Source organism: Mercenaria mercenaria, chromosome 13 (assembly GCF_021730395.1).
Source record: "Mercenaria mercenaria strain notata chromosome 13, MADL_Memer_1, whole genome shotgun sequence".
NCBI lineage: Eukaryota > Metazoa > Mollusca > Bivalvia > Venerida > Veneridae > Mercenaria > Mercenaria mercenaria.
This window is the reverse complement of record NC_069373.1, coordinates 68196616-68212265: the sequence shown is the minus strand read 5'-3', so window position 1 is coordinate 68212265 and position 15650 is coordinate 68196616. Positions and strand designations below refer to the sequence as shown.

At 34.5% G+C, this 15650-nt stretch overlaps 1 protein-coding gene across 4 annotated transcripts; it reads left to right on the top strand.

The window, feature by feature from the left end:
- Window positions 1-2516: 2516 nt before the first annotated feature.
- Window positions 2517-11384, top strand: LOC123529328 (putative universal stress protein SERP1273). 4 transcript variants are annotated; one of them, XM_045309627.2, is made up of 5 exons: window positions 2517-2859; window positions 4692-4772; window positions 7769-7789; window positions 9643-9755; window positions 10138-11384. In XM_045309627.2, exons 1-5 carry the CDS (start codon window positions 2775-2777, stop codon window positions 10345-10347), a joined length of 510 nt encoding a protein of 169 aa, XP_045165562.2. In that variant the 5' UTR covers window positions 2517-2774; the 3' UTR covers window positions 10348-11384. The 4 variants fall into 4 exon arrangements, with proteins under 4 accessions (XP_045165562.2, XP_045165564.2, XP_045165563.2 ...); XM_045309628.2 differs by having other exon boundaries at window positions 2520-2859; window positions 9643-9749; XM_045309629.2 differs by lacking the exon at window positions 7769-7789 and having other exon boundaries at window positions 2519-2859.
- Window positions 11385-15650: the final 4266 nt, after the last annotated feature.

The window sequence follows — 15650 nt, the reverse complement described above, 5'->3', positions numbered from 1 at the left end:
TACTAAAATTTCTTTACTAACGTGTCTGAATCATGAAAGGATCATGAAAGGATATCAAATTATGTTAACCTGTCATCCGTTTTTTGTAATAGTGGTAAAACTTTTGTTGATATAAATGTACATTTGAGCATGGTAAGCATTTAAATTGCTCGTCTGCAATAGAAATTATTATATGAATGACAGTTGTGAAATATTTACTAAACTGTAAGACTAGGATTACCAAAATCTGCATTAGCAAGTACATTTATTTTGACCGTATCCCAGAGTGTCAGATATGCATATGCAACAGAAATGTTTTATCAATCACTGAACTAGCTAATTACATTAAAATGTGGAACATCTTAATTGAACGACTGAAACGTCGAGATCTGATATTTCTTCAAACATATCCTCTAAGTAGGAGTCCGAAATAGATGCGTTAATCACACAGCAAAATATATGACATAAGACAGAAGAAAGTATCAGTATTATATAACTAACATACGAAATATCAATTTATATAATATTGACTGAAAATTTCCTATACACGTTGGGATTTAAAAAAATGTTTTGATGAACATCGGAAGGTTTATACCACCATGCATGTTTGAGGTCATTTGAAGATCTTTGCAAACTAAATAAAATGCCATTGCTCAATTCTTGTATTAAGGCAACTTTATATGGTTTGAAATGATAGTTGCCTTGCAGGCAGACGAAAAAAAAAAACAAGTTTTTTTTAGGAAACTACCTCTATATCGATTTAAAAAACATCAGGAATGGGAAAAGGTAGATTATAAATGAAATATTAATCAGAAAGTAAACAAAACTTAATTTCTTCAATTTTCTATTTATTTACGATATAGATAAGGCGCCAATTTTTTTACCTTAAGATACGGCATTACTTAAGGTATCTCGTATCTTACGAGAAGATTGAGTTAATCAAAAAAATCCCTACGAGCAAGAAAAGGTGACGTTACGACCACCTTAGGACTTAAGAGACCTTAGAGTTAGTCACCCCAGGACTTTAAAAACTTTAAGATATCATGCTTTCTGTTTATGCAGGTAAACTTGTGTTTGGTTAAATTTCAACAGAGCACAATTGTCTGAACAGTGTACAAACTCATTACTGTTTTTTTCAGGCAAGGGTGGAAAAAAGTGGTAGACAATGAAACCAGTAACATTTTTATTAAAAAAAAAAATAAACAATGACACAAACATTTCCAACATCTTTGGACGGTTCAAAAATCCCATGTTAAACATACGATAAAGCCCGAAACGCGTGAAAATATTCCGAATGTAAATCGGGTGAAGTAGGCGCTCTACGTATAGAGTTAGATTATGCGTCTTGATACTGTACCAGAGGGGTCGGTCAATTGTAGGTTATTGATTACACTGGGCGAGTCTACTTACCTATTACTTGAGGATGAAAAAAACTTCTTTTTAAATGTTGCCCTTAAACAAGGGTGGCGGTTGAACTACAAATAGTACAACAATAGTTAATTCACAACAAATCGTACGGTATGTTTTATAATCAGTAGAAGCTAGTCGTATTTACGCTTATGAGACCTGTTTCACTCATAAGTAAAGAATTCACATGTCCATCATGAAATATTTTCCCCAGCGCGCGTATACTTCACCTATTCCATATGATCGCGGCCTCGATGAATGAACAAGGGAATTTATGGTGTATTTCGATTTGTCGTATCCGGCCATAAAGCGCCATATATAACATGGTACTGATATCAAAATGTTTACTCTGTCTAATTCAATAAAATGAGTGTAAAACTAAGATAAATTTAAGGAATCATATGCCGAGATACATATATTATTGACTTTACTTGTAATGGCCTTCCCTTCACATAGTCTCTCTTTCGTAGGACAAAGTAACTCATACGTATACTTATTAACTCCTACGAAGAACTTAGGACAAAGTAACTGCTACGTATTACTTACTAATTCATACAGAGATACTTAGTCGTACAAAGTATTTACTATGGCTCATGTAGGTGTTAGTTAGGTGATACGTCCTATAAACGTTGCTAAGTCTTACGAACGACTCAGTAAGTCGTACTAGATCTAATTAGGAGTTAGTAAGCCATAACGTATGAACTGTTGTGTTCTGTGTTAGACTCCGATAAATCGTACATACATGTAGGAGTTAGTAAGTCATAAATAAATGTCAGCAAGTCGTACGTAAGGCTTTCTACAAATATCTCTGCTGGCACCAGGACGCTTCCATATCAGTGGTTTACAGAAAGCAGTGCAAAAAATGTCTCGACGGGACAAAGCTAAGTCCTAGCTAGCGCGCTTAAGGGATCTTCAAACACAGAGTAGAAATTGAAGCTCGCTTATTATCTATAATTCCTTTAAGTTAGTACAGATATAAACTTTCTCCAGATTTGAAAATAATGACATAAATATGGCCCTTTACAAATATATTACTTACTTTCCAATTAATACAGATATTCAGTTTCGACTACACAAAAATAAACAATTAGACAGGAAACACTCACGCGATATAACTGTTTACACATTGGTATGTATAGTACTATTATAGATAACGTTCAATGATCTGCTGTTTACAGATATTGATACAAAGTCGTAGGATATTAAGTAGAATATATTGTAAAACGTGAATTTTTCTTAATACACGTTTTACACATATACAGTAAATCTTGTCAATACAAAATCGAAGCATTCTATTATTTGAACTTGACTGTAATCTAGTTGATAACACATGTTGCATGATAAAAGTGGTAAATAAAAGCACATGTACACATAGTTAAACGGAGAAAATGGATAAATCAACAACTGAACCTAGAAAAAGAAAGATTGTAATTGGTATGGATGGAAGTAAAAATGCAGAGGATGCCTTTAAATGTAAGTATGATACGTGTATAGGTTTAAGTAAATTTAGTTGTCTTTCTCTTTCAAAACACATTCATCATTGTTATGTAACGCATTGGTTGTTCAACTTGTTGATATTGCATTGAAATGACTTTACAATTATGTTTATAAATAGGAATATTTGCGTTTGATATTGTAGCACCTTTTCAATGTGTTCAAATCCATTCCTCCCACTATTTGAATAAATATGGTCTAAGATAAGGTTATACACTATTTTTCTTCAGTTTATTTGTTTATTTGCTGGTCACGCCGACACGAAATCGGTTAAATGGCAACTTTACAAGGAGACCTCGGGTGCCTCTTTGGACATTGTCTTATTTCAGGCAGGGTAATGACCATTGAACCAGTTCATATGCCCCATAATCTTATCGAGGTTTAAACCCTTCCACAACCTATCCATTCACTATTTCACCCTGTACCTTACTAGTGCATTTGATGATTAACGTAAATAAAGTATCTTTTATTTAACTGTTATGTTGAATTTCGGTATTTCCGTATTTAACCCTGTTAGAAAATTTAATAGTAAAGTAATCTTTACAAGGCAGTCTGAACGACAGCTAAATCCCCCGCCACTGTTATGGATAGTGAAAGGGAAACCTTTGACCTTTAGCTGTGACTTTGACCTTGAACTGATATGGCTGACTCATAAATTTTGCACACCGTCTTGATGAGGTGATCATTTGACCCAAGTTTCATGAAAATCCTTCAAGGGATTTAGGAGATACAGAGCTCAAACCTTTGACCTTAAGTTGTGACCTTGACCTTGAGTTGACATGACTGACTCATGAGCTCTTGATGAGGTGATCATTTGACCCAAGTTTGATGAAAATCCTTCAAGGGGTTTAGGAGATACAGAGTGGACACAAAATGGAAGGCTCAAACCTTTGACCCTAAGCTGTGACCTTGACCTTGCGCCAGCATGACTGACTCGTAAGTTCTGCACAACGTTTTGATAAGGTGATCATTTGACCCAAGTTTTATAAAATTCCTTGAAGGGGTTTAGGAGATATAGAGCGGACACGAAATAGAAGGCTAAAACCTCTGACCTTGAATTGTGACCTTGACCTTGAGCCAGCATGGCTGTCTCATGGGTTCTGCACATCGTCTTGATGAGGTGATCATTTGACCCAAGTTTGATGAAAATCCTTCAAGGGGTTTAGGAGATATAGAGCGGACACAAAATGGAAGGCTCAAACGTTTGACCCTCAGTTGTGACCTTGACCTTGAGTCGGCATGGCTGACTCATGGGTTCTGCAAATCGTCTTGATGAGGTGATCATTTGACCCAAGTTTGATGAAAATCCTTCAAGGGGTTTAGGAGATATAGAGTGGACACAAAATGGAAGGCTCAAACCTTTGTCCTTTAGTTGTGACCTTGACCTTGAGCTGGCATAGCTAGCTTATGGGTTCAGCACATCGTCTTGATGAGGTGATCATTTGACCCAAGTTTTATAAAATTCCTTCAAGGGGTTTTAGGAGATATAGAGCGGACACAAAATGGAAGGCTCAAACCTTTGACCTTGAGTTGTGACCTTGACCTTGAGCCGGCATGGCTGACTCATGGGTTCTGCACATCGTCTTGATGAGGTGATCATTTGACCCAAGTTTGATGAATATCCTTCAAGGGGTTTAGGAGATATGGAGCGGACACGAAAGTGTTACGGACAGACGGAAGGACGGATGGAAGGACGGACGGAAGAACGGACGGAGACCATTCCTATAACCCCCACCACTTGTGGCGGGGGATTAAATATTGATAGTAGTTTTGAAAAATATTCCACCCACCGTTTTTACTTAATCTTATAGGGTATGCAGAAACACTACATGAGAAAGGAGACTTCGTCATTGCAATTTATACACCGGAATTCAAGAAACTCACACACGTCTGTAAGTACATATATCTTATACAGAATAATTATATACGCGCAAACATAAGATTGCCTTCGACCATTTTGTACCTAAGAAAAAATAAGAAACATTAAATTTGAATTCTATTTTTTTTCTATCATATTTAGCTTTAACTGGATTTAGTTACAAAACTATTTTAAAAAGGTAGCAAGTTAACACATCAGTTGCATCAAAATTTATTAAGCATGCATCGTTTCACAGACACTTGGGGCTCGGACCTCCACACACCCCATTCTTCTCCGCCCCTGGTTAAGTTTAGCCAATATATTTTAGCATTTCACCATGTATTAAGCATATATGACGATCATAAAACGCATTTTGTAACATTCCAGCGTGTTTTTAAAAAAATGTATTTTTACCATCAATGCTCTCAATACTACAAGATATGAAACATCGCACGAACAATGGGAACACTTGCTTGCGCTGGACCCTCGCTTTGTGTAGCGCATGTCATAAACCGGGAACCAAAATTGTTACTCTTACGGCTATGTTAAACCAGATCATCACTTCTTTATGTAAACAAACCTCGTGTAACACGTGCTGAAGCGATAATCCGGTATAATGCAGTCGAAACGGTATCAATTTTGGTACCCGGCAACGATATGCGCAGTTCAAAGCAGGGATCTATTCGCAAGGAAGTGTTCCATAGAATTTAGATAGATTGATTTATATTATTTATTGATTTCTCGTTGGAATACAAATGACAGTTGTCGGGACCGGTGTCATTTGACAGAATGGCAACAGATCTGACGATTGATACCAGTGATTCATTGGTAGGGGTTCATTTAAACGTTTAACTGGCTATTGTTTCCCTAGTGGTCGTGAGATGTTTCATATCTTGTAATATTGAGAGCATTGATGGTAAAAATGCATTTTTTAAAAACACGCTGAATTGTTACAAAATGCGTTTTATGATCGTCATCTATGCTCAATACATGGTAAAATGCTAAAATATATTGGCTAAACTTAACCAGGGGCGGAGGAGAATGGGGTGTGTGGAGGTCCGAACCCCAAGTGTCTGTGCATCGTTTACGAAACTATACCGTGGCGGTAACTACTTCACACCTGATCACCTATCCCTCACCACCATTTGCTATTTTTCCAAAAGTTTTTTAAGTTTTTTTGGGTTTTTTTTAGAAAATTAGCGTGCGCTCAGAGTAATATGCTGTTGATTACTTTTAAATATTTCAACAAAATCGTACTATGCTATAAACTGGTGAATGTATGACTTCAGTCTAATTTTATTTAAGAATCACGAAATACAGGAAAATGTTTAGAATTTACAAACTAGCGATAGCCGTTATGAAGGAAGGAAAATGAACTAAACAACAAAATAACATCGTAGACGTGCCCTAGGAGTGATATCTTAGCCATTATATATCTAGTAAAAAAATCTACACTCTTGTATTCTTATAAAGAGTATTCTCTCGTATACCAAAAACCAGAACATTCATCATTTTTTTATGTGTAAATTTGTCATTTTTAAAAGAAGATAAGCGTAAAATTAATTAAATCATATCTTTGCAAGCTTAGATACTTTTTAATTGCTAATCTATTATTAACAACATGTTGAATTAAACGTATGCTAAATTTAAAAAGAAGTACTATTAGTTCATTGTTAGGTACAGGCCGCTCTGTGTAACTATGATACAATTCAGTTGAAAAACGCTAAAGTCTTGATTTTAAACTGAAATAACAAATGTTATAAAGTCACATCAGGTGTGAAACTTAAATTCATGTATCAAAGATCAATTTAATGATAGTGTATACAGTAAGACTTAGCAATTATAGCCTTCAGACATCCGAAATATGTGTGCATGAAAAGAATCTGTTTTAGGTAGCAAGGTACACTTAGATGCGAAAATTTTGGGCACGGACGGTCTTACATGTAGCGCGTCGCAATATTGCACTTCCCCTATGAGCAAAATTTGGGTGGCTATTTTATAAATTGCGTGCATGTTTTGTGCTTTTAATGAATGGCAAGATCGGGATTCTCATACAAGAATAAAGAAAGTTATCAAAGCGAAAGGTTTACATCATCCATGAAAAATAGCGTGCCAAAATCATCAATTTTGCACCTTTTGAACAGTCTACAATGATCCCGCTGCAAGAACACTGTCCAATTTTATTGCATTTCTTAATTTAATAGTCCTTACTGAACGTCAGGACATAAACGGAATGGAGGCCCATCCAGCTCGTTTTTTCGGAAAATAACGAAAATGTTCCTGAGTATCAATCAACAAGCACAGAACCCTTCCGTGAATTGAATTTTTCCGCGAAATGGTGTCTCATTGATCATACACAGCTACCAGCAGTTAGTTTTCCAACTGACATCAGAATTTTACATGTATCGGCTGTATAAATTTTCTAAAGAATTAATAATCATTATCTCTCACCTTAATTTACAGACATCCAAAATCACGATGTTCTCTTTATAACAAATATTGACGGGGGCCAAAATTCGAAAGTGTACCCTGCTACCTTTATGTATAGTGGACGCAACTTGACCCCGATGGTTGACCTTTGTATTATAATACATAATGAGGCACAACCTATTATTGAAAAGGAGTGTACGTAAAACACAAGCTGCATGAGAAAGTGGAAATATGAATTTTTGTAATTATAAATTAGTGTATTGGAAAGTTTTAACTGATCAAATGTAAGTATACATACTTTGATACTGCACTGTAAACAAACTAATTTCATATAAATATACATGGCTACCCTATTCACTCTTTATTTCTTCAATGAAATAACCGATATGAATAATCAGCCGAAGGTCAACCATCGCGGTCAAGTTGCGGCTACTATATCGTATGTGTAAATCAGTTTTATGACAACAACCAACAATGTAACATATGTATTACTTTATTGCGTTTGGTTGTTTCTCATTTCAAGCGTATTTCCTTAAATGTTTATATATTTTCAAAAGTTGTTATTCATTATTACAATATTTCTATGTTTTACATTATAAGCGTGCATGGCGTCTCACATGTGTAAGATTTTAAATAATTCTCGCTCAGTTCATGTCTTCTCTAACCCGACCATTGAAATACATTTAAAGAGCATGTACACCGTAACCGTTTTCAGATTACGATATGCTAGATAGTCAACATATTGATATAGGGAAAAACAAACAAACAAACATATTTTAAGCAAGAAAAAAAAAGGTAATATGAACAAATGTAAAATCTTATGTACAAAAGCACTATGTTGGTATGAAAGTAATACAAAAACATCATTGTGATATTGGAAGTACCTTTGTCCGATTATATGACTTATATTTCATTCTTATTAACACAGAAGATTTCTCGGGTTTGGGAATACATGAACTAGTTGGAGGATTGGTTTTTAAAGACTTTGTCAGATTGTAGAGGAGGGATTATTTTGGTACCGCAGGATGCATGACCCTTCTATAATACAATAATGATAAATATAATTTTACATTTTGATATGAAATATCAACTCTTTGATTTTTATGGCCAAAGAGCATCGTCTTCAATCCTAGTTATTTGATGATAAAATCAACTAAAAGGTAAAGCGTCCAAATACATTTCCAACGGATAAAACTGAAAGCGCTTTTTACAATGCCTTACTAAGGCGCGAATAATGGTTAGAAGTCATGGTGAGAGATAATCTATATTAAAACAACGGTATATCTGTTTTGTGAAACATTCATTTTAAATAAGGAATGACTGTAATTCAGTCAAAATGAAAAACACATACATGTATCTGAGTCATGCATCCATTTGTTACAGAAAAAGTAGCACTACTAAAATTAGCTTTTCTTTTTCTTGTAACTCTTTTAATGACTAATGTGTCTCTATATCGCTCTATAACATTTTCATTTTCTTACGCACAATAATCGATTATGGGCATTAATTTGTTAATTATTAATTAGTTTACTGTCACTTTCTTTGTATTGATTGTATTGTAAATTGATCAACACAGCTAACATTCCACTCAAATATTTGCACTATTTTCGCCAGAAATAAGACATTGATTGTATTGCGCAGTTCCACTAAAACGAGCTGGCGTTTGTTCATGAACTTTAAAACTATACGTATCACTAGGCCCTCACCGCTGTTGGGTTGAAATCTCACTCGGAGTATTGAATTCTTTGTGTGAAGAAGCCCTCCAGCTGGCATACAGAAGATCGGTGGTTCTAACCAGGTGCCCATCAAAGCCTGAAATAATGCCAAGAGAGGCAGCCCAAAGAAACATAAATTGTCAGTGTATCTCTAAACCCACCATAAAGAAAAATAACACTAACACAATATTTTATATCAAAACTTAAGTAATTGTGGGCGTATTTTCATCAATGTAATCACAGTTATAACGGCTGGGTTAGCTATATATTATATATATAATGCAATCATAATATGTAAATATCATGTATGTTTCGTTGAAACATTGGTAATATGACTAAATATGTTATTGTAAATATAACATAAGTGCGAGTACGACTGTTTTGTATTTCATAGTAAATATCCCATTATTTTTTTATATTTAAAGTAAATACCCCATTGCTTCGTATATTTATAGGAATATTTCCATTGTTTTGTATATTAATAATAAATATCCCAATGCTTAGATCATTTATAGTAAATATCCTATTGTTCTATTGTTTCGTAAATATATAGCAATAAACAATTATTCAAAGCAATTACTATTATTCTATCATTTCGTATATTTATACGAACAATTCTATCATTTCGTATATTAACACCAACAATTCTATAATTTCGTATATTTATAGCAACAATTCTATCAGTTCGTATATTTAAAGCAAGAATTGTGTCAGCTCGTATATTGAAAGCAACAATTGTGTCAACTCGTATATTTATAGCAATGATGACAGCCGATCCTGCGTTGATGACGAAATTAATTGAAGAAGAGCAACAACAGACGCGTTTACTTCTTGGAGAAATACACGAGCTGATGAATGTCGCAGATGTTAGTGTAACAGTTAATCATATCGTGTAATTTCATGTCCGACTGATTAGCTCAATAGCTAGACCCCCATACTCCTTGTCAGGAGGTCTAATGTTCAATTCCAGGACCAGGCACTGATTGGCTGAACATACGTCAGCCAAGGTCTTTCGTTCACTTTTCAACTATTGATTAAGGATAACACGTATAAAAGAATAACATCCGTACTTCATGTCAATCAGTCTGACAAAAATAAATTATAATTAGCAACATTTTGAGTTGGCTGGATAGATGTCTTACAGTATTATAACCTCCTGTTCATTTGCTACAAGTTTTGAGAATGATCTCCAGACCAAGCTTGTATATCTGATCGCGTATTTGCATGTTGTCTATTTTTATGTTAACTTTGCAGATAAAAGGCACTGTGAAACAAATGATGGGGGTTCCTGGTGAAGAGATTGTGAAGGTAGCGGAAGACGAAGGAGCTGACTTTATTATCACTGGAAGTCGGGGCCTTGGAACGATAAGACGAACACTTCTTGGTAGTGTCAGTGACTATATAGTGCACCATTCACCAGTGCCTGTGTTTGTGTGCAAGCCTGAACTACAATGTCATGATTAATGTAATAAAGAACAGAACGGTTTCTGTAAAAGAAATGTTATCAACACCGAGGGATCTCCATTTTCACAGCCGAAAGATAAATAGGTTTTTGGTTTGAAAAAGATTTTATTATGTATGCAAATAATGTAGATTTAGAGGACATGGTTACACATTTACCTACCGTTGTTTCACTGAAGGGACGAATGGTTTGTTCTCGCTCGCTCGTCAGTCCGTCAGTCTTACCGTCAAGAAAGTGTTAAATAATAAAAAAATATGACAATAATATCGTGTAATAACTTTGAAAGTACAGCAATTTTTCATTGAACATGATAAAAGAGGGTAGTTAATATAGAGGATACACATAACATTTAGTTTTATTCTGCTGCGTGTTAAATTGTGCTTATAATGGTAACAAAAAGTGAAACATATTTTATGACAGTTGTCCAACGTTACGAACTTACCAGAAGGGGACATGTATTGCCGCGTGATAGTCTTGTTGTCATTTGCTAAAGGAGTGCTTTATTTTGCTAGTTAACAATTATTTGAAACAGCAAGGTTCGTGAACTTTTTGAACTTTAACTACTTAAAAAGCTAACATTAAGATAAATATTCATTGAACTATTGGTTACAGCAGTGTTATATGAAAGCCATTTCATTTCTTCAAAGTAAGGAAAATATATGATAGTTATGTTCCAAAATGGAACTTCGGACAAGTTTTTAAAAAATGTGTATCATATATAAAATTATGATACAAAATCATAATTTCGGACAGCACTTAGGGCGAAACGTGTGATTTTTTTGTGAAACAAGTCCTTATTGAATTTGCACAGTCACTATATCAGGCTTGTATATCTCATAGGATGCATATCTGGCTCTATGCGTAACATGGAAATTGTGCTATTTCTGTTATCTTGACATATGTTTTCTGTATTCAATAATATTAATTATTATGAGCGTGTCATCAACATCTTATTGTGACTTCAGTACATGCGTGGGTATAATCTGTTTTAATGAGTTTCTTTTTTCTGCGTTTCAAAAAAATAAAGCAACAAAGTGTACATATTTTGGCCTTTCTTAATGTGTCGTGAACTTCAAAAGCAAGACTGATATGAAACCAATTCATGGTATACCGTTTGAATGCTCAAGTCAGAACGCCAGTGTCACTTTATTAGAAACCTACAAGATGAGGGAGATAGTAGGGTGTCCCGTTAGGACCATCGCTCGAAACAACGAAAGAACAATAAACGACGGTGAAAAAGTCTAAATCACGAAACTATGATGGTGAAAAGTAGAAATTACGATGATGAAAACACGAAACAACGATAGTGAAAAGTCGAAACAACGAAACTACGATTGTGTAAAGTCGAAATTATTTCGCACTTTCATCTCCGTACTTTTGTCTTTTTACTGTCTTAGTTTTGAAATTTTCACCATCGTACTTTCGACTTTTCAACATCGTAGTATCGCCTTCCTGAAGCCCATACATAGAATTGTTTAGATAGATATTTCGTTTGATCAAGTTAAATGAAGTATATGTCACAATTATATCGTCAACACAATAATGCAACGTAAACGTCTTCAGATTCAAAACATAATGATATAATAGTGTTTGTGTAGAATTCAATTGTAATTCGGTTTTAGAGTAACATATTTCACTTGTAAGAATCAAATACTCTGCCGGGCTCTTTTTCAAGGTCAGTCAGCTGATTCACCTGAATGGAGCAAGACCTGACTCAATTACACTTATTTTTAAGTACCATAAAATTTAGGTCCCTAAAAAAATGACACCGAAAGAAGCGATTTAGGTGTTGTTGTTAACGAGGCATTTCTTTCTAACATAAAAGTAACATCCTTTTTTCGTTTACCCTTTCTTGTAGTTGGGGTAATTTTTGATTGGAATTTAAGTCTCTGAAAATCTGACATTCTAGAAAATGTTAGAATAACGGTATGAAATTAATTGTGTTCAACTAGCATGGAGCAACCCCTCAAAATAAATCAGATAACCTCTAATCTATTGCAAATGGTGAAATATGATGATAAATGACTTCAGTTCTTAATTTTATTTTGGGATACTCTTCAGTGCGTTTCACTATCTATCGCATTTCCCATGCTTCTATCGAATGCTGAATGAAAATGGTGGCGTGACCAGAAGTGGCACTGAAAAAAGCGGAAAAGAGTAAATTCAGGTGGTTGTAGTTAATGAAGCTTGACTGTCTAACATAACAGCTAACACCCATTTTTCTTTTACTTTTACTACTGTAGATGTACAGTCCTTGATGGAAATATAAGTCTATAATTATATGATAGAAGTGGATTTTATATGAAATAAGAACAATTTTGTTTTAGCGGTGTTCAACCTTTTACTCCATCTGCATAGGGAACAATGTCACTATGCTAAAATATTCACTACATCGTTAACAGCTTGTATAAGATAATAAAATACAGGACAGTGTTAGAAGAACAAAATAAAAAATAATCTTTGGCATAATATCAACAAACAATATGACATAATTTCTAAGGTAATATATAATGGGCACAATATAATACAGAATTAACAATGACATAATATAATAATGAGTACACATAATGACATAAGATGTCTATATGATATTAAGATGTTTCTACATAATATAACAGAAATGTCATAATACTGTTATCTAGTACAACCACACAGCATATTTTCAAAACATATGAAGATAAATTTTATAGTCTGTGTCTTGACCTGGCCCTAATGAATATTGCGTAGATTTCCGTAAATTAATTCTCGGCGTCCGAGCCTTAATAGCGCCATAACTATCGCGGATATAATTCTTTACGATTGGGTTAATCATGTCGCATGTGCATGTAGCTGTGCGGATACATGTAAAACGTTTAGCTGCCAATCTCGGGGTTGTGGGTTCGAGTCCTTCCTCTGACCATTTCTTCCTTTCAAAATTCAGCAAATGTAACAGGCAGGAAAATTGCCACACTTATTTGATCAAATCTTATAGTTCATTTGTTGAAAGAAACACACTTGTATTCAAATTAGTAGAAAACGTTTTAGAAAATATCAAATTATTTTTTTTTTAAAAGAATCTTTAAATCTTAAAGATTTATAAACGAATTACTTGTAACCAGCGTTTCCAGAAAATAGATACTACAAGAAAAAAACAATTAAAATTCATGAAATATGTTAAGAATAAAAGCAAAATCGGTAACAACATATTACACTGAGTTTAAAAAATGGCTTGAGGTAATTTCGAACCCGTGGTAACGTGCGAAAAAGTCAGACACCTTACCACTACGCCACCGTGTCACTGGTTAAGTATATAGGTTATTTTAGTAATATATATATATTATTTTCAGGATACAAAATATTGCGTAACTAACGAAAACGTCCGAAAATATTGGCGAATATTATTAAGTGCCAGGGTAATACTTACAGACAATAATAAAACCACCTAGATCTAATAATAGATTATGACCGTCCCGGCAGGTAAAATATGAATGCACGTTGGTGTCGATCAACAGACAATTTTTAGCACGAGTTTGACCTAACAGAAACTCGTCTTGTACGGAATTCCGTTAGGGCCGTCGCCTTTGAATTTGTTGATCTGAAACGGATATTCGATAGTACGATGATCAAAATGCGAAATAACGAAACTACGATAACGGAAACGCGATACTACGATGATGATAATGCGATATACTATCGTATTTTCACCATCGTACTGTCGCGTTTTCATCATCGTAATATCGTGATATCGCGTTTTCGTTATCGTAGTATCTAGATTTCGCAATTTCATTATCGTACTATCGCGTTATCATCATCGTATTATCGCGTTATCATCATCGTACTGTCGTGTTACCACCATCGTATTGTCGCGATATCACCATCGTACTGTCACGTTATCACCATCGTACTGTCGCGTTATCGCGTTATCATCATTCTCATGTGACCACTTTGTGGTTAAATGCCCACTTGTCTGCCATTTAAATGATATTCTTGAATGAGCTGCCGTTAGAACTACGCAACAGTAAATACTTCGTGTCACTGTTTGTAATTTTTTGATAACTGTTTTATATGCGTTTACCTTTTACATTTACTGGTGACCTTGACCCTGAGCGGCTGTAGTCGGCCCACAAGTTTTGCACTTTGTCTTAGGAAGGGGAACATGTCAATCACGTTCAATGATGGAGCAGACATGAAATCAAAGGTTCGGACATTTGACCTTGACTGGTGACCTTGAGCTGGTAAAATATAGATGCTTACTATAAGACGGCAATGTGCAGCTTTCATATTTTTTTCACCCCAAAATCTATTCAGTTACTAACCATGTTACTATAATAATAACTAGAAGATTATCAAATCTGAACCATGTTTTATATAAAAAAAAAAAACACAACACTTTCTTATAATGTTAGTATACTTCAATAGTTAACTAATTATCACATCAACCTATTATTTTCACAAATAACAGATCACTATTTCTGGTTCAATCTGCCAGTTAGGACTTTTAAATTACTATATTTTGGACGCATCTATGCATTTTATAAGAAAGATTTATCCATCATATAAAACATGTTTCAGGCTTTCAAAATTCAGGCTTCATTTACCATTTCGAATATTTAGTCGTTTTTTTACCCGGAGCGTTATCAATAAATCAGCTGTCGATCTTCATCAATATCCGCTACCAAATAGCATGAATAGTACGATGATGATAACGCGACAGTACGATGGTGATAACGCGACAGTATGATGGTGATACTGCAACAGTACGATGATGATAACGCGTAAGTACGATGATATGATAACGCGATAGTACGATAATGAAATTGCAAAAATCACGATACTACGATAACGAGAACGCAATATCACGATATTGCGATGGTGAAAACGCGACTATACGATGGTGAAAACACGATAGTATATCGCATTATCATCATCGAAATATCGTATTACCGCATTTTCTTTATCGTAGTATCGCGTTATCATCATCGTAGTATTGCGTTTTTGTTATCGTAGTATCGAGAATTCGCGTTTTGATCATCGTAGTATCGAGTATCGCGTTTCAGATCAACACATTCAAAGGCGATGACCCTAACGGAATTCCGTAGTCTTAAATCTGTTTCGCCTGATTTCATACGTACTTGAAAAAACTACAAGTTTATGTTATCATTTTATTTTCTCCAATAACTGTGTCATAAACCTTCGTTATCTTATCAGTTTAAACCATACGTTAATATTGTTCTTCAGTGTAGATTTAAAACATCATTCTGTAAAAAATATCCATATCATTTTGTTTAACCTTTTCGCCTATTTTTAAATATGATAAATCTAAATT

Coding starts and splice junctions, on each gene's coding strand:
- LOC123529328 (XM_045309627.2), top strand. CDS start 2,775: ATGGATAAATCAACAACTGAACCTAGAAAAAGAAAGATTGTAATTGGT. Junction 4,773..7,768: donor CAAGAAACTCACACACGTCT/GTAAGTACATAT, acceptor TTACATTATAAG/CGTGCATGGCGTCTCACATG. Junction 7,790..9,642: donor GTGCATGGCGTCTCACATGT/GTAAGATTTTAA, acceptor GTATATTTATAG/CAATGATGACAGCCGATCCT.